Consider the following 17,951-nt stretch of genomic DNA (forward strand, 5'->3'; position numbering starts at 1 on the left):
CAGCAGCACCAGCACACGGGCCACAAATTCCTGCTGGGGCTTTGGGTTAATTTCAAGCCCCATTGCAAGAGCACATATAGGTGCTGTTGAGAAACAGGTCTTGCTCTTTACCCTTTGGGGTTTGAGGCTTTAGGTGAAGAGCAGTCACAGTTTAAGTTGTCCTTCACCAGTGTAAGGTTTTTTGCCTTTTAAGATAAACCCCAAGAATCGAAAGCTTTTGGATTTGACTGAAGAATGAGTTAAGGGGAGAGAAACCACCAGCATTGATGCTAACAACTTAACGCTACACTTGCTATGGGCTCAAAGGACAACTCAACCCATTACAGGCACCGCTGTGCCCCATCAAATGCAAAGTGCCACCCATCAGAAGGATGGAAAGACACAAACCCCTCCCTGTGTGCTCCCCATGAGGGTAAGCCCTTGGGTGCTGCAGGCTGGGGGGTTCTCCCCATTTCACTTAACACCAATGCGAAGGTGGAGTTTGGATCAAAGGCAACAGAAACTCCCCCTCCCCATTGACAGCTGGTGTTTCCATGGGTGATTTCAGGCCTGGCCTCTGGCCACCTTCTCAGTCATACCCAGGAACACATCTATAATTCCATCCACCTCCAGGGTACAAACAGCAACAGAGGATTTTCAGATGTGCTTTCTGCATCGCCCTTCCCACTCTCTTCCTAAGGGGCCGCTGTACATAATTACCTCGGCTGGCTGCATCCAAGCAGGATTAAATGCTTTACATGATATTATCTCACAGCAATCTCATTAGAAGGCTGCCTTTAAATGTATCATGTGGGGTTTTGGGTACCAACTTACTACCGCATGCCAAACAGCCAATGAGGACATTGCACCAACAGGCTGTGAGCCATTCTGACCCATGGACACCCCAGAGGTTTCCAAGTCTCAGGTGAAGGCTTTGGGCTGAAAACAGAAGGCTAAAAGCTGTACAAAGACACTGCTTTCCTGGGTGGGAGGCAGGACCTTTGACAAGGCAGGAATTAAGCTGGAGAAATGAAATGGAGCAGAGCAGAGGGAGGAGAAGCAAAGGTAGGGGTTGTGGCCTTAGAATGAATCAGTGCAAACGCTGAATTTCCCATTTATTGAAACCAATCACAGTTAAAAGGTCAAATCCATTGGCAAACAGTAGTTTTGTATCATCCAGAGTGACACACAAATGAAGTACAAACGAAATCCAACCCAAAACAAAAGGAGAACCAAAGATGCATGGCTCAAGCTTAGTTTACTGAAGCCTGTTCCCTTTGGCTGCCCTTCCTGCAGCTTCTCCAGCAGGACCAAAGGGTGATCTGTGACCCCCCGAGAGCCCCATGGCTGTGGGGGGACTGAGATGCCAGCAGCAGCCAGGGGATCCAGTTATCCCTGCTTCAGGGCTGAATGAACCTGCTTTGACCGGAGACAGAAGCATCCTTTGCAAAGAGGGAGGTTTGGTTTCCAGCATCCTTCTAGCTCATGCTCCTCACCCGAGCATGCACCAGGCACTGAGCCTGGGCAGGACTGATCCTGCTTGGGAATGACCATTCAACAGAAGATGCTTGGGAAGCAGGGGGTGAAGCAGCAATACACCATGTGTGCTTCTGGCTCTTCAGGTAGGATCATTAATTCCCCCTGATCAATTATTTCATCCTGGTGTTGCTCAGGAAGACACATTCCTGATTCACCTCCAAGCTCTTCTGTGGAGTAACATGCCAGGAAAACACTGCATTGGCTTTTGGGAAGTTATGGACCATTGGAACCAAGAACCACAAACCAACCATCGTTTGATAAGGCCAAACACAGTCACAGGCCCATGCAGAAACATATCCTCCTGTTCAGTGGTCAGGCAGCACATTGACAACACGGATGACCACAGCTCGCCTTTCAAAGAGTACATGCTAGAAAACACAACAATTCCCCTTTCCCGTTTGTTTCCCAGAGACACAATTCATTGGATCAATGCCCCATAGAGGAGATAAATTTAAGCAAAAATGGCACTTCCCTTTCAGAGGCATCCCAAGAAAATGATCATTTATTTGCCTGGACTATTCACATCCATCAAAACAAATACCCTAAAACATTCCCAAGCACCCGTGGGATACAGCAGACCTCGATCCCACAGGATGCTCTATGTGCCCTAATGCCTTCACCTGCCTTTCAAATTAAAGGGTAGAAATCAGGACTTTAAGGAGTTTGCTCCACTCAAATGCCTTGTTCTGACCACAGACCAGCTTAAACACAGGGAATCTCTTCTCTTCTACAGAACACAGATGATCGAAACCCAGAGCAACCAGCTCCTGTGGAAGGACAGGGTGACCTGCAGCCCATCCAACAGCCTTCCCAAGAGGACAAGAACATCTGGTGGCGAAAGGAAACCAGGACCTGCAAGGAACCAGCCATGTTTGTGCTTTGAAAACCATCGACATGACATTGGAGGGGAGGAAGAGATAGAAAATGATAGGAAATCAACACCAAGCCAGATCCAAAAACATATGTACAAAAGAAGTCCAGAGGGAAACGTGTGTGTCCAGTTCCAAACGCCGCTGCACAAATGGCTCTGAAGTCTTCTCCCGGGGATTGGAGCGCTGCTCTATCCAAGCCCAACATCCAGGGACATCATCACCACAAATCCCAGTATGGAGGTCCAGGATGCCAGCTTCCCATTGCCACTGGAGAGAGAAAAGGGGAAGACGTGAGCTGGGAATGACCTTTTGGATGAGGGAATCATGGAGTGGTTTGTGTTGGAAGGGACCTTAAAGCTCACCCAGCTCCATCCCCTGCCATGGGGGTTTAGTCCCAGTCACCCAGGGGGTCTCACCTGGTCTGTGCCTCGGGGATGATATCATCCATCACCACATAGACCATTGCTCCTGCAGCAAAGCCCAAGGCATAGGGTAGGAGAGGCTCTGCCACCACCACGGCGAAGGCACCGAAGATACCAGCCAAGGGCTCCACCATCCCGCTCAGCTGCCCATACCTGCAAAGGACAGAGACTAACAAGCACCAGGGACAAGGGAGCACAACCTCCATGGGTTCTGCAGCTCCCTGTCCCCATGCTCTTCCCTAATGCTACCATGGTCACCACCCAGCCATGCCATGCCAAGCCACATGGACTGTTTTAAATGGGCAATGAAGGTGATTTGACCTAATCGAGCTGATTTTACCAGGAAAGGATTTAAGTATAATCCAATTCCTTCCACTGAAAAGCTCTGAGGGATGTGGGGATCCAGCTCACTGGCAGAGATGGGTCAGAGAGGAAACACTTCCAACCAGCATCACTCAGTCCCAAACTGGCCATCTACCCACAGCCTCAACCAGGATGAAACTGCTCTTCCCCCTTAGTTTTCTTTCCCCTTGGAGTGCTTTAACGATGCAGACCATGGGAACTCCCTTCCCAGCAGCAGCAATCCTGGTGCAAGCCCCAGCACCGGCTGCACTGGAGGTGGGTGGAAGGAAAAGAAAACAGAGCTTTGGTGGGAGCCGTTTCCAAGCCCTCCCATCCATCACCCGGCCGAGCACACGTGCATGGGCTGAGCGCTCACAGGGTTCATGCCCTTGGCTTTCCCACCTTGGGAAAAGGGAAGCCAAAGAGTGGGTTTGAAATCCAGCCTGGGGAGAAGTGAGAGAAAAATGAAACAAAATCATACAAGAAATCCCCAAAAACTCTTTAGTGCAGGAGCTGGGAGCTCACCATAGGCACTCTATGGGGAGATGAAGTGGGATGGGGTGATCACCAATGCATCCCTCAGGAGCTGGGGGCTCAGAGCTGAGCTCAGGCACTGCAGAGGGAGCAGGGCAGCATTCACTATGCCCCTCAAAGCTGGAAACCAGCAGCACTCCCAGCAGCAGCTTTGTGATGCCAAAGGGGGCCCTGGCAGGTCTGGAGTAAGCCCACCCCAAGGGCAGCTTAATGATGGAGCAATGCAGATGGATACAGGAGGAAACCTATAGGCTCATCAGGACCTGCTGGTGGAGGGCTCTTCATAGGCGAAGAGGAGCTCAGCTTACCAGAATGCTTTCCATGTGGAGAATCCAGCACCACGCAAAGGCAGGCTGACAGCCAGGCCCTCCGGGAAGTTCTGAATCCCAATCCCGATCGCTAAGTTCCTACCCACACACAAAAGCACAAATACACGTTAGGTGAAAAGCACAGCCTGGGGTGAGCTGCAGGGAGCTGGATTAAAAAAGACATTATTAGAGATGTGGTTTTGAATGGGAGCACACCTAGCCCTGGGGTAGCCATGCTAATATTTAACATGAACACAGCAAACTGCATCTTCAAATAGCTCCACAGCAGTTAATCATCTTCAGCACCAGCCCTGGGAGCAACAGAGACCAGATGGAGGAGAAGAGACTTGTCCTGGGAGGCTCCATGAGGCATTTCCAACCTGAGGCATCCCAGGAGCAGCAGCATCCCTGGACCTGGGTGTGTGGAGCAGCCCCAGCCTCGTGGGTTTGGGGTCCTTCAGTCCCAGAGGGGGCTGGATCCTCTCCCATCACCTGCCCAGCTCTCACCAGCACCAACCTCAGCCACAGCCTTACTGCCATGAGTCAGGCTGAAGTCATTCCCCCTTGTCCTGTCCCCACGGGCCCTTGTCACAAGCCAGAATTCCTACAGACCCCTTTAGCTATTGGAAGACTGCTCTAAGGTCTCCTTCCCCTCTGCCCCTTTCAGCTCAGCTGGAGTTCTGGATTTTTGTTGAAAACCAGGAAATTGGGACATGGAATTTTCTCCTTCATCAGAGGAACAAAACTGTCACAATCACCAAGCAAACAGGGTCAGTTTCTGTGCCATGTGCTCCTGAGGCTGAGCAGCATCATGAGAGCAAAGGAGAACTTGCTCCATAATGGAAGCATTCTCCCATCCTGTGTTGCAGTGTCTGAGACACACAGCTCTGAATGGGACCCCAGCACTCTCTGCAAGCTCAGTTACTCCTCTGCCAGCAGCTCAAAGCCGCCTTTGCTGCCTCAAACACTTGTTTCCTATTAGTAAACCAAGACTGGTGAGAAAAACCTCTGTGGGGCTGTTTAAACTCCTACCAGGGTTTACAGAGGAGGGGAGGGGAAGGGGGAGAGGCTTTCCCTAACCAGGACAGGCCATTACAATCACGAACATTATTCAAGGCAAAGCGGGAGAGAGGACAGAGGGGAAACCCATCCCTTTGAGAACACACTGGAGCCGCTGTCTGCATGGGGCTCTCTGCCTCCTGCCCTCGCCTCCGCACAAAGCAGCTATTACTGGCCCCGACCACAGCAAATTAATGGGGTGGGAGAGGGGGGTGTGAATGGAGGGTCTGTACTGGGAGCCTCTCCTTGCCCCGGTCCCACCGGGAGGAGGGAATCCCACTCTGACCCTTGCCTTGCAGCAAGCCCCAAAGGAAAGAAAGGCCGGAGGGACGGGAGGCAGGGGAACAAGAGTGCATAATGGGGATGCTCAGCACCAAGCAGGACCCATGGGGCCAGGTCTCCCGTTTCCCCCAGCTCTCAGCAGGGAGGCAGTGATGTGTGCACCCTCCACGTCAGGATTTGAACCTGTTTCCCCAAGCAATAGGTGTTGGCATCATGCTGGGTGGGTGCTGGAGTCAGGCACAGGCACACAGAGCTTCACATGAAGCATGGCAAGAAGCAAGGGCCACTAGAGATCCAGTGCATGCCCCATGCAGCACATCCCTGCACATGTGTGTCTTCACTCCTGCCTTGGGATATCCATCGGCAGAAAGGCTCTTCCAGGCTCAGCATCATGCTGAGAAGGTCCCCATGTCATCTCCTGGCCTCCAGTCCCCTCCATGTCCCCACAAAGGTCTTCTGCTCCCCCAGACCATGCTCCCCCATCCCACTCAACCCTTCCTCCCACTGCAGCTCTGCCTGAACATTTCTTGGACTTCGGGGCCTTTTGAGCCTTTCCCAGGACACTAATCCCATCAGGATAAGGGTAATTCCATGACAACATGCAGGCCAGGAACACATAAGCCTCCCTGTTTGCTTTGCCTCGGTTCACTGCACGAAGGGCACCTCCACTTCTCCTGCCTAGAGCAGCATCTCGGGGGACATCCAGGTGCTGACGGCAGGGGACGTTTACCTGTGATGCCCCAAGAGGGGAATGAAAGCATCCCAAGGGCTGTTCCTCTCCCCCTTCACCTCACACCTTGTCCACAGCTCCCATGCGGAGCCGACGGCAACGCGGCTGGTGAGAAAGAGCCCGAATCAAAGCTGCATTGTGTACGAGGAAACAAAGGAGGCCTTATTACGGAAATAGGTGGGGATTCTTGGAAGGCTTCCCCCGACTGCAGAGGAACACATTGTAAAACAGATGCACAGACACAGACTGGAACAGCCCAGCCCAGGGGAGCCCAAGCTCCGGTGACCACAGTGACATACGGGATACTGAGGAGGTGACAATAGGGATGGAGCCAGAGGGACGGTCCTCAGGATGAGTGTGTAGAGGCATCAGGGTCTCTAAAGGAGGAAGGTGGGAGTAACTGATAGGGAGGCTTCAGAAGCAGATCCCATGCTGTCTGATGAGCCACCCCAGCTACAAGACATTCTGCAGGCAGGAATGATGCCCTATGGCTCATCCCCAGCCTACAAACACAAACTGGGCTCAAGCAAGGGCAGCCAAGGGAAAACCACACCAGACTTTGCCTGGGGTTGCACGTGCCACTTGAGCAGCTCTGCCACCCTGGCCAACACAGGAATGTCATTGGGCATCTCCTCCATTTGGGCATAAGGACTCACGTGTCCTTGGAACACCAAGGAATAAGGAGCCAACATGCATTAGACACGTTACCTTCCCCAGCTCTCTGCCTCAGCTTCCCCATCTGTACCCCAGCAGTGCTAACAGCTGTATCTTCCATAACCTGGGAACAGAAAGGCCACTAGCACACACACAACCTTCACGTATGCTCTGCAGCGTGCCAGCGATGCCGGGATGGGGTTGCCCTCACATTGACTGATCCCCTTCTGCAGCAGAGCCCAAGAGGAGCAGTAAAACCTTGGCCTCCTGGTGAGACCCCACTAGGGACAAACTCCTCCATCTCTCAGGAACATACTGGGGCCGGAGCTCCTACCCCCGGCTCTCCTGCCAACTGCTATGGCACCACGCTGCGAGACTCCAAGTTCACTTTCAAAACCAAGTTGGCATCTCTGCATATTTGCAAGGTCAAGGCACAGAAAGCCTTCTATAAGCCTAAACCCTTGTTTTCAAGGGCCTATTCTTTTACAAACTGATTATGAAAGCAGGCTACATATTCTTAACAAGCCCCTTTTCACGACGGCTTTCAATTCCCTCCAGTGTATAATGTGCATGTGTATTCTTGCATGGCAGGCCCTTACATACTGTTTTGATTGTTATCGCCTTGCCATGAAAGGGCCGATTGTTTGGGGTTCCCAAGATTACATCACGGCTCCCACTCGGGCGCCCGCCGAGGTGTTTGATCAGGGCTCGCAGGTGGGAAGCAGTGAGCACGGGGCCCGCAGCCTTCCCCTTACCTGCCCGACCTGTTCGGCTCCAGAGGCTCCCGAGGCTCTCACGCGATGGGAGCTGCAGGGACAAGGGGGTGGCAGCATCCCCTCCACCAGCCCTGATGCCAATGGACCGCGGTCTTACAGCCTGGTCCATCCCTGGCTCCTGGTGAGTCGTGGCTTTAGGGGTTTGGTATTTTAAAGCCTAAACCATGGTTTGAGTTGGAAGAGGCCTTAAAGCTCATTCAGTTCCAATCCCCTGCCATAGGCAAGGACACCTTCCACTAGAGCAGGTTGCTCCTGCAAAAGCAGGTGGAGGATGTTACTTGAGCAGATTTGCCCTTTATCTTTCATCTCAACCACTCAAATCCACTAAGGAAAAAGAAATGGATGTAAACCTACTACACCTCTTGCTCTGGGGTGCAGCCACCAGCCCCATTGCCCGTGGAGACACAGACATACATAGAACAATGTGTGTCCCCATCAGTCAGGGGATGCAGTGTGTGCCCCAGCCGGCTCCTGGGAGTGGGGAAGCTGCTGTTGGTCCCTGCTCAAGCCACATGTGCTGGTCACATCCTAATGTAAATGCCTGCCCTTCAGCTCTGCTCCTCAGCAGCCACTTCCATACCTCTTCCATCCTCTGCTCTCCCTCTTCCCACTCAACCCCTGGGCTCTAAGCCCTGTGCTGCCTGCTCCGTGTCACATCTGCTGGCCTGGCCCCCCGCCAGCCTCAAGCACACACTGCTCTGCATCCGCACACAGGGAACACTCACAATCTCAGGAATTTTTACCCTTAATTTATCCCAAAGGCACCAAACCAAGTTCAAAGCCATAAAACCTGCTCTCCCCTCTGACTGCAGCGACCGGGACGTGAACTTTAGCGGAGGAGCAAGGAATTCTCCAGCATTCCCAACACAAATCCATAGCAGAGGTGCTGCAGAACACCCTACAAGAGCCGCAGCGCAAGGATTGCCACACTGAGGACCAGGCTTGGATGTTCCATAGGGCTGGGATATCTCCTCCCCATCCCAGCAAAGCCAGGGGGGCTCAGCCAAAAGGATGCGAGTTCGGACACCCCCTTGAGCCATGCCCTGATGCCAGGGGCTGCTGCAAGAGCAAGTTCAACCACTCAACACCAGTACATAATGGGAAGCACGGGTGGCTGTTCCATGAGGGCAGGCACGTATCCAGCACCCGATCACCTGGAGGGTCCCATCATCCAGGGACTATTTATTCCTCTGGGAGCTCAGAATCTTTATTCTTATCTTCTTGGTTATTTATGTAAGGTTTGATTTATGAGTCAGCCTCACGCACAGGGTAAAAGTTCACATCTCCCCCGATCAGGGAAGCACAAAGACACGTTTCATGAGCTCCACTTCTCTCTTCTCCCTTTCTCTGTGCTTCCACCCCACGCTGCAGCAGGAACGGCTCAGGGAGCCTTGGTGCTTGCCCTGCTCCCACAATGAGAATGCAAATGGGACCTGTGAGCACAGAATCTGGCCAGTGCTGGCCAAGCCTTGCCCAGCTCAGGTTGGTATCTGCAGAACAAGGAGATATGACCCAGCTCCCAGCAAAACCTCCTTCACAGGAAATGCAATCCAAGAGGAATCGCACTTGTCCTGCTCCTTGCTCTCATAGCACCTCATATAAAGCAGGATCATACACTCATAGAGTCCCAGACTGGTTTGGGTTGGAAGAGACCTTAAAGCTCCTCCAGCTCCAACCCCTGCCATGGGCAGGGACACCTTCCACTGGAGCAGCTGCTCCAAGCCCTGTCCAACCATCACCCACAGATACCATCCAACCCCAACCGTCACCAGCAGGTTTTGGTTAAAACCCTCGAGATCAGAAGCACCTATTTTTAAATGCCTGAGGACAACCCTCCTGTGAGACCTCATTAAGTCGACTTTAAACCCCATCGGGCTGCAGATCATGTAAACTTGTACATATTCCTATAGGCACACCCTTAAAGCGGGATTTAACGATGTGGCTGCATTGATCTCGGGTAGAGCTGGAGGGAGATACAGAACCTTATAAAGGTTATTAAAACATATATATATTTAAATATAACTACAACAGAAAGTGGGTGGTCTAAAAGCAGGGCTGGGATCATGGCCCACCTATAAGAATTCCCAATAATACCTGCCAATTAATGTTTATAGCCCCACACAAACCCTCTCCTTTTCTCTATGAACCTTCAAATCACCAGCACGTTTCACACAGACTGTTTTACATGCCATGGAAATCTCAGTGCATTAACGTGCTGGGGCAGGGAACAGATTAGGGGGTATTTCTTAGGGATGTTTTTGCCTTGTCCTTCAGCACACACAACCCCATTACTTAGAGGAAACAAAAGCCTTGAGCTTTTAATGGAGGAAGGATGAGTGTAGTTAATAAAGACACTATTCTTCCCCCCTGCTAGGGGGTGAAAAGAACTTGAAGGGAATCAAAGCCCAGCTATAGCTATAGATAAATATATGTCTGTATTTCATTCATCCTCCCCCATCTTCCTGCAGTGCCATCCTGATGGAGCTCAGCACCCCACTTGTGCCCATCGAAGGGCTCACAAACAATTCCCTCCCATCCACGCTTGTGTCCTGATGGGGATCATTAGCCAAGAGCCAAATTAAAAGCCCCAGAATAGCTTCTCCTCTTCCCTCTCCCGCAGCATCGCTGTTAAAACACACTGGGGAGAGCATGGAAAGCACCGGAGCGGCTCCTTTATGCTGCCTGAAAACCTGGAACTAAACAATTTACTAACAGCTGTAGCTATAAAAGGCCCCATTATTGCTCCGTGTACACTAACAATGTCTTCATTCAAATTGCTTCCCCTCCTCAGAGGGTTTATTTTTAAACCTGCTAAGGAGAGGAACCGGCCACCAGGGCCACAAAGACCAAGCTGGTGTTGAAAGTGAGCTTTGTTTGGCACTATCTGGAGAAGATAAACAGGGATAATGGCTTTTTCTGTCTCTGCTCTCTTTTCTTTGCCCTCTTTCTCTTGTTTTCAGGTGAACAGGAACTGAACGGGTGCATTCTGCAGATCAAAGCTTGCCAGTGTAGTTCCACCACAGGGTGCTGGACCACTGCAGCACCCAGCCAGAAACCATCCAGTTGGCCAACAGCACACCCAGGGAAGGAATTGGGTCTCCCTCTCAGGCAGGTGAGAAGCCCAAGGGCTCCATGTGGGAGCTGCTCTTGGCATTCCCTGTCCTTCAGGTTGTATCAGCAGATGCAGTGACCACCATAAGGAGAAGGAAGCAACCACTACACAGACTTTCCACAGAGCCACATGTTGTTTGGGAGGCTGTCTGTCTGTCCTAAGTATTATAAATCAACCCAAACCCCTCCTTGGTCCAGACACTTGAGCAACGGATAGGGAAGAAGTGGGAGAGGAGGGGAAGCTATTTATACAGTGATGTAAATCACTGCAAGCAGCCAGTGAGGGACTCCCGGCCAGGCTTTGGAGACCCCCCTGCTGACATGGGAGGTCTTCTCCTCCTCCAGCCTGGGGCAATAAAGCCAGGCTGCAGCACCCATCCATGCCCTGGAGCTGGGGTGCAGCAGAGGTCAGGCTGACACAGGCTTTCAACCCATCCATTTTGGACAAGGGACGGGTAAATGAAGAAGTGCTGCCACCAAACTGCCAGCACCAATGTGCTCCAGCAGCATCACCAGCCAAAAGTGACCTCTGAAAGCCTCGGAAAGAGCCCCCAGAAACACAGCCCTGCAATGGAAACCAGCCCCAAGCAGGCAAGCACCCATTTGTGAGACACAAAGAGCAAGCAAAGCATCCTCCAAAAAGCATTTTCCCCTCACCAGAGCACAGGGATGGGGGGAACGGACCACCCCGACCTCCCCAGCCTGGCAGGAGGCAGGACCAGCATCACGAAGCCAAGGTAAACCAATTCAAGACATGGTTTGCTGCCAAGAACTACGGCTGGAACCTTGCCTGATCTGAAATGGGTTCCCTTTGCCAGGGGGCTTGGCACAGCTCCCCCTGCATCTGCTCGATGGTGGGACACAAGCATCCCACCGCCCATCCATCACCCAGGGACCCGCGGTGCTACAGGCAAGCAAGGGCCCTTGCTGGTATGCAGAGACCTGATTTACATCAGGGAAGTCCCCCACACTGATTCAAATTCACCCTGAATCCAGTCTCAGCAACGCAGATGGCTGTGACCAAACCAAGCTACCACATTTCTTAAGGACCAGGAAAACTTCAGTGCTCTGCTCCTGGAAAACAAGGTCTCTGCTCTCTGCCTGCGTCAGGTACTGAGCAGCAAAGCACCATAAAACCCCAGATTAACTCCCCAGCACCACACCAGGATGGGAAGCAGGTCTGCAGGAGTATCCAGCACAGTATCCAGGCACTGCAGGAGCACAAATGTTTTCCTAGTGAGGAAAACATGTGGCAGCTTTGAAGGCAGCTCAATAAAACCACTGCAGGCTACACAGCTTCCTCACCACGCTTTGCTTTGCCCGTCCTGCAGACACGGCCATGCAGGATGATGGAGCCATTGGCAGCTGTGGGATGCTCTGGGTGAGGATGCAGTCGCTGCTGGGCTTGGTGTCATGCTGAGTTCATTATTGGAGCTGTAATGATTTCTGTTGGAGCAGCAGGAAGCAGAGACTGTGGTCAGTCTGGCTTCTGTCTGTCGGTGGTGTGGGATAGGGAAGGGAGGTTACACTGCCCCACAGGACACGGCCATCATCCCTTCAGCCTTGCACTGTGTCTGCTGGCTGAGGTCTCACCTATGCCACAAACCAAGCGCAAGAAACCAGGCCTGCATCATCAGCTGAGGCTTCAAACAGGAACCAGGGATGCTGGAAAGGTCTCGGGAGAGGGATTCACTGCCTGATATTGCACAGCCCTGCAAACATCTCCATAGGGGAAGCACTTTCTAGCTCACCTTGCTTCCCAGCTTCCCTTCCCTAATGGCCAAGAAGAGCCCCACCATGCAACAAAAGAAAAGCCCTCCAGAAACCCACCCCACTCATCAGGTCTCACTTATTAATATACATCTACCTTCAGGAGAGCTAATTAAAAGATGTTTAATAAGCACCTTCCAACTGTGTGGTTGTGGAGCCAGCGGCACACGGGGCTTTGTTCCGCACCCGGCCGGGAGCAGCGTTCTGGGATCCCATGGAAATCCCCAGCAGCCCCACCTTGCCTCCCATCCAGAACTGCTTTTGCCATTGGGTGTTTGTGTGCACAGCCTCCATCTGATAAAGAACTTGGGATTCAACCCCACGTTTGATCCTCCTCAGCTCCACTGTGGATCCATTCATGAGCAAGAGGCAGAGATTGCGGACGACAGAAACACCCAGCGTGTCTTCTGCTGTCTCTCCCTCAGACCACAATGATCTCCATTCATTCGGAGGGAACACAGCATAAAGTTCTTGCCTGGTTTCAATCTCCCTACATTAATCAAGCCCATTTTCTGTTTCCCAGCCTGAGACGCAGCGTGGGAGGCACAGGCTGTCCCATGAAATAATATTTTCCAAGCCATCGTCAAAGTCTGCCTGTCAACTCCAAGCCTCTTTTCTGTCTGTTTTAGCAAAGCTGGACAGGAAACAATCTGTGGGCACAACAGATCAAAACAAGGCCAGCATTCCCAGCAACAGGGCCGATGAATGGGGAGCATTGTGCTGCAGTGGAGGAAACATCACCATCATCATCGGGGCTGGGGGGGGGTGGATAAAATATATCTGTTTACATCACTTCCACACACACAACGCACTCCCCAGCTGCCCTAAATAGCAGCTTTCATTCAGGAGATAACCAGGCAGGTGGGATGTGGTGGGAGATGCAATGGTCCATCAGTCCAGAGTCTGATGGGGAAGGACAAGCCCCAGTCAGACACCGTACCCACAAAACCATGCACCCCTTCCTTACATCCACGAGGAGCAGGGATCAGACCCTGGACAAGGGTTGCAGAAGGGACTGAAGGGGATCCACATGAACCCCGAGAACAGGGAAAACTGCCATGACCAAACATCCCCAAATGCCCCCGCTTTAAAGCAGAGGCAGCGACTGACACCCTGCAGGCTCCCACTCCTACATGAGCTCAGCTGCATCCACATTTGCCTACATCATTTTTAACCTCTCTAAATTATTTGCATCCATGGTATCCTATGAGAACCCGGTGCCCAGACCACCCATGACTTTTAGTCATATATATATATATAATCATATAACCATATAATTATAGAATGGTTTGGATTGGAAAGGATCTTAAGATCATCCAGTTCCAACCCCACTGCCATGGGCAGGGACACCTCACACTAAACCATGGCACCCAAGGCTCTGTCCAGCCTGGCCTTGAACACCACCAGCGATGAACCATTCACAACCTCCCTGGACAACCCATATATATAGGTATGTCATCTGGTCAAAGTACTTTATGACATTTAACTCAATACTGGTTTCACTCCTTAAACATCCTCTCTCATTGGAATGAGCAGCCCTTTGCCAGGCACTTTGCCAGGGAAAAAGCCACATTTGGGAGCCCCATCAGCTCCAGGGTTTGCCCTACAGTGCTGCAAGACTATGCACCAGCCCTATATCCACCGAGAACAGACTGATAGGAGCATGGATGTTACCACCTAGTGTCAGACAGGAGAGGAGCAGCGATCGGGAATGACGAGGATGGGGATGAGGACCTGGCAGAGGATGACTGTAAGTCCAGAGCGTGCGGATCATCCCGGACACCTCCACTTCCCTGGCCAGCAGCAGGAACAGGAGCTTCCCACCCCTCTGACTGGGATGGGTTTGGAAATAACAATGCACAATACACGTCTGGGGAGGAGGAGTGCATTAAGAGTCCCTCTGTGCTTTGTTGTCTCCAGCCCAAGACTTGCACATAGTTCTTTCCTGCCATTATACATTTAGAATTCAATGTATAAATTAAATGCTCCACCTGTCAAACTGAAACCTCTCTGCTTACCCAGGACCTGGAAACACAACCACTGTTGAAATGCTGTACCCCATGGCAGGGACGAAGCCTGAACTGAGCTGCAAAGGGCCATGAGATGGATGGGGAGAGGAAAGGGCACGTGGAAGAGTCTGTTCCTACCCCCAGCCCTGAAGAAGCCATGGACAAAGCACAGCAGCATTGCCAGCCCTGCCTGCACGCCCAGAGCTGCACACATCCAGCCTGTCTTGGCCTCAGCAGCCCATCTGGTTCCTGTTAAATCAGCCACACAAGGTGGAGAGGGTTTCCTCCCCCTGTTACAGTGTGCAAAGAGGGGGAGGCAAAACAGCTTTTTAAGGCATGGCTGCCCTTCTCTTTACCTTCCTGCCTGGAAGGCAGCCAGGAGCAGCTCCTGCCTCCCTGCTCACATCTGGAGGGCTCGCTGCACCAGGCACTGCTCCTCTGTACAGGCATTCCTCCTGCACCCCAGGCACACGCTCACCCTGGGTCTCACTCCTGTCATCACAACAGCATTGTCCTGAGCCACTGTTTCCAGCCTGGGGGGGGGTCCAATGCTTTTATCCTTGCTAGGAGCCAAGCAGATGAATCAGGTGTGCAGCAGGTAGGGATGCTCCGGAGCAAGGAGGGATGCTCCTGCCTGAAGATGAGCAGGGGCTCAGCCCTCGTGAGAAACACCCCAAAAGCAGACATTAAGTCATCCTAAACCCCATCTAAACCACCATAAAACCCACATCACCTTCCCAGCAAAGGCTTGAGTGTGCCACCCAGCCAAAGGAGCACCGATACCACCTGCACACAAACGGCAAGAGCTGAGATCTCAACCCACGCTTCACTCACATCCTCTGATCAGCCAAATGAAGCAGGTTCCCCCACACTGCAAACCCATAAGTGAACCAGCTCCCAAGGCGAGGGGCTGAGTCCCACGGTGAGCGCTGGCATTGGTGGGCAGGAGAACGGAGGAGCCAGCTCGCAGGAACGGAGCCTGCACACCCGGTGGCAGCAAAGAAACACGGACGAGCACGGGCAGGAGCCTGGCAGGCAGCACCGAGAGCATCCAGGGGGATGGATCCTGCAAGGCAGAGGTAAGGGGCAGGACCTTCCCAAAGGCCAGAGTCAGGGGATGGCAGAGGCGATGTCAGCACACACAAAGCACCGGGTGTTTAAAGGGTGAGAATCCCACCCGGCTTCCTCATCATCCTGGTTCTGGTTTTTAACCAAACCCCAAAGCACTTCCATGGCAGAGGAGAGGTTTGGATTTGACATTAGGAAGAGGGTTTTCCCTGTGAGGGTGCTGAGGCGCTGGCACAGGGTGCCCAGAGCAGCTGTGGCTGCCCCATCCCTGGCAGTGCTCAAGGCCAGGTTGGACACAGGGGCTTGGAGCAGCTGCTCCAGTGGAAGGGGTCCCTGCCTGTGGCAGGGGTTGGAGCTGGAGGAGCTTTAAGGTCCCTTCAACCCAACCCAGGCTGGGATTCTCTGGTTCTATAACTCGATGCAAACAGCCCTTCAGGACACATCACAGTCACATCTCACCAGGGCTGGATGAGTTCAGGCTCCTGCCGAGATTTCACCCCTCTGGGATCAATGCAATCAGGCAGCGGTTCCCTGAGCCAGCCATCAGTGACTCACAGAGCACAGGTCAGTGAGGATGCTCCTCTGATGAGCTTGGCACATCCCAGCCAAGCCTGGGAACATCTCCCAGACACTGCAATCATCCCCAGGCATCCCACACGCACCAGAGCATCCACAACTGCTTCAGCATGATCCAAGGTTTGAAGGAATGAGCCTTCCAGAGGCGGCTCAGCTCAGTGCTAATGCAGTTACTCACACCCAGGGGGGGCAGACGCAGGATGGAGGAGGTAACAGAGTCACACAGCTCCTTCACTACAGCCCTGCATCAAAGTAATGGACACAAGGGGGATCACGACTGTCGTGTCCCCACAGAGGCTGGCATGGAGCGATTCCCCTTCAGCTGTGCCAGAAGAGGTGGTTCTATTCCTCACAGCAAGTATAATCCCACTGGTTTTTAAGCCTACATAACACAAATCAGCCGCCTAATATTTTCCTCTTGGACATTTCCCAAATGGCTTCACGGCAAAGCAGCCACACTGAGTGATTCAGGGGCTGCCCGCAGCTGACAGTGACAGCCAGATTGATGGCAACCAAGTTATTTTGTCTCCTTTTGCAGCTGACTACATTTGCATTGGTATGTTCATGGTGCAGACTCCACCTTTCATCTAACTTGATTAATGCTGTTGTAAATACAGAGAAAGAACCAGCTGCTTCTGGCTTTTTAGCTTCGACCGAGCAGCTGATGAAAACAACTCCTTTTGTTCAAGCATCTCTAGAGCCTCTGCAGACTTTATGAAGAGCCTTTTATTCTAAAAGGTTAGAGAAACACAGTGTTAGGAGCTGGTGCATCCACTGGCCTCCCCACAGAGCTGGATGGGACCTGCTGCAATCTAAGTGCCTGGGGCAGCACACTCGGTGCTGTCAGGTTGGGTCCCCCATCAGCCAGGGTGTAAGAGGGCATCAGACAGAGAAGGTTTTGCTTGGGTCCTTGCAGGGTTCTCATAAGCACAGCTTCTGTCTGGTCAGGGGAGCCTGGAAGGCTCCAAAACCAGCCCAGGGGACCCACAGATCCTCTGGCAGGAACAGCCAGGACAAAACAGCATTTCCATCTATAAGCCATAAGGGCTGGGCAGGTTGTTCTCTGACCAAACACACTGTGTGTCCCCATAGACCACAGTGTGGGGCTGGTAAAGGAAGGGTGAAGAGAACACAGTGGGCTATGAGGCTGGGGTGTCAAACAGAGAAAGGCAAGAGCCTGGTAACAGAGCACAGAGGGGCCTGGCCAGGAGATGCCATTGGTGAACCAGCCACCAAGAGGTGCCAGCAGCAACCCCAGAGCCCCAGCAGCTCCTCCAGCTCCCATTTCCCACCAGATTCCTCCTTTCCCCCACTTCCTTAGCAATGCCTAGTCCCAGCTCTGCGGGGGGCAGACACGGACCCCGTACACATGGGGTTTGCTTCCAGTTGGGGGGAAAACGCACCCAAAGCCCAAAACTCAACCACAGTGCCTGAGAGGCACAAAAGGGTTTGCCTGGTAGCATGGGGGCAATGCTGGAAGGGGCAGGAACGCCAGGAGCAGGGATGCAGAGGGCAGGGATGCAGAGGGCAGGGATGCCAGGAGCAGAGATGCGGGGAGCAGGGATGATGGGAAGCAGGGATGCGGGGAGCAGGGATGCGGGGAGCAGGGATGCGGGGAGCAGGGATGCAGGGAGCAGGGATGCGGGGAGCAGGGATGCGGGGAGCGGGATCTTACCTGGCGCTTTGGAAGGTCGCAGATGCGGATTTTCCAATAGCCCCAAATCCAACTCCCACGGCCAGACCCTCTGAAACAGGAAGGAAGAAATGAGTGAGGTCAGACCCTGCCACAGCCCTGAGATCACCCCTGCTCCTGCGCATCAGTGGGGCACAGAGTGCTGTGAGCAGGAACACAGGGACTCCATCATCTAAGTGTGTTAAACCTGAGCTCAAAGCAGAGCCTGCCCAGGGAGCTTCCTCTGT

General features: G+C 52.7%; 1 protein-coding gene across 3 annotated transcripts in view; it reads right to left on the minus strand.

Annotated features, from left to right (window-relative positions):
* Positions 1–1,077: 1,077 nt before the first annotated feature.
* The window catches only part of SLC39A11 (solute carrier family 39 member 11), an 86,412-nt gene continuing 69,538 nt past the window's right edge, over positions 1,078–17,951 (minus strand). For all 3 annotated transcript variants that reach the window (XM_034067520.1, XM_034067521.1, XM_034067519.1), the window contains exons 7-10: positions 17,707–17,776; positions 3,997–4,095; positions 2,807–2,965; positions 1,078–2,657 (exon numbers count right to left, since the gene is read on the minus strand). In XM_034067520.1, the coding sequence (XP_033923411.1) occupies positions 2,579–2,657; positions 2,807–2,965; positions 3,997–4,095; positions 17,707–17,776 (407 nt within the window). In that variant the 3' untranslated portion in view covers positions 1,078–2,578. The remainder of the gene's footprint in view (positions 2,658–2,806; positions 2,966–3,996; positions 4,096–17,706; positions 17,777–17,951) is intronic.

Source organism: Melopsittacus undulatus, chromosome 11 (genome assembly GCF_012275295.1).
Source record: "Melopsittacus undulatus isolate bMelUnd1 chromosome 11, bMelUnd1.mat.Z, whole genome shotgun sequence".
NCBI classification, from domain to species: domain Eukaryota; kingdom Metazoa; phylum Chordata; class Aves; order Psittaciformes; family Psittaculidae; genus Melopsittacus; species Melopsittacus undulatus.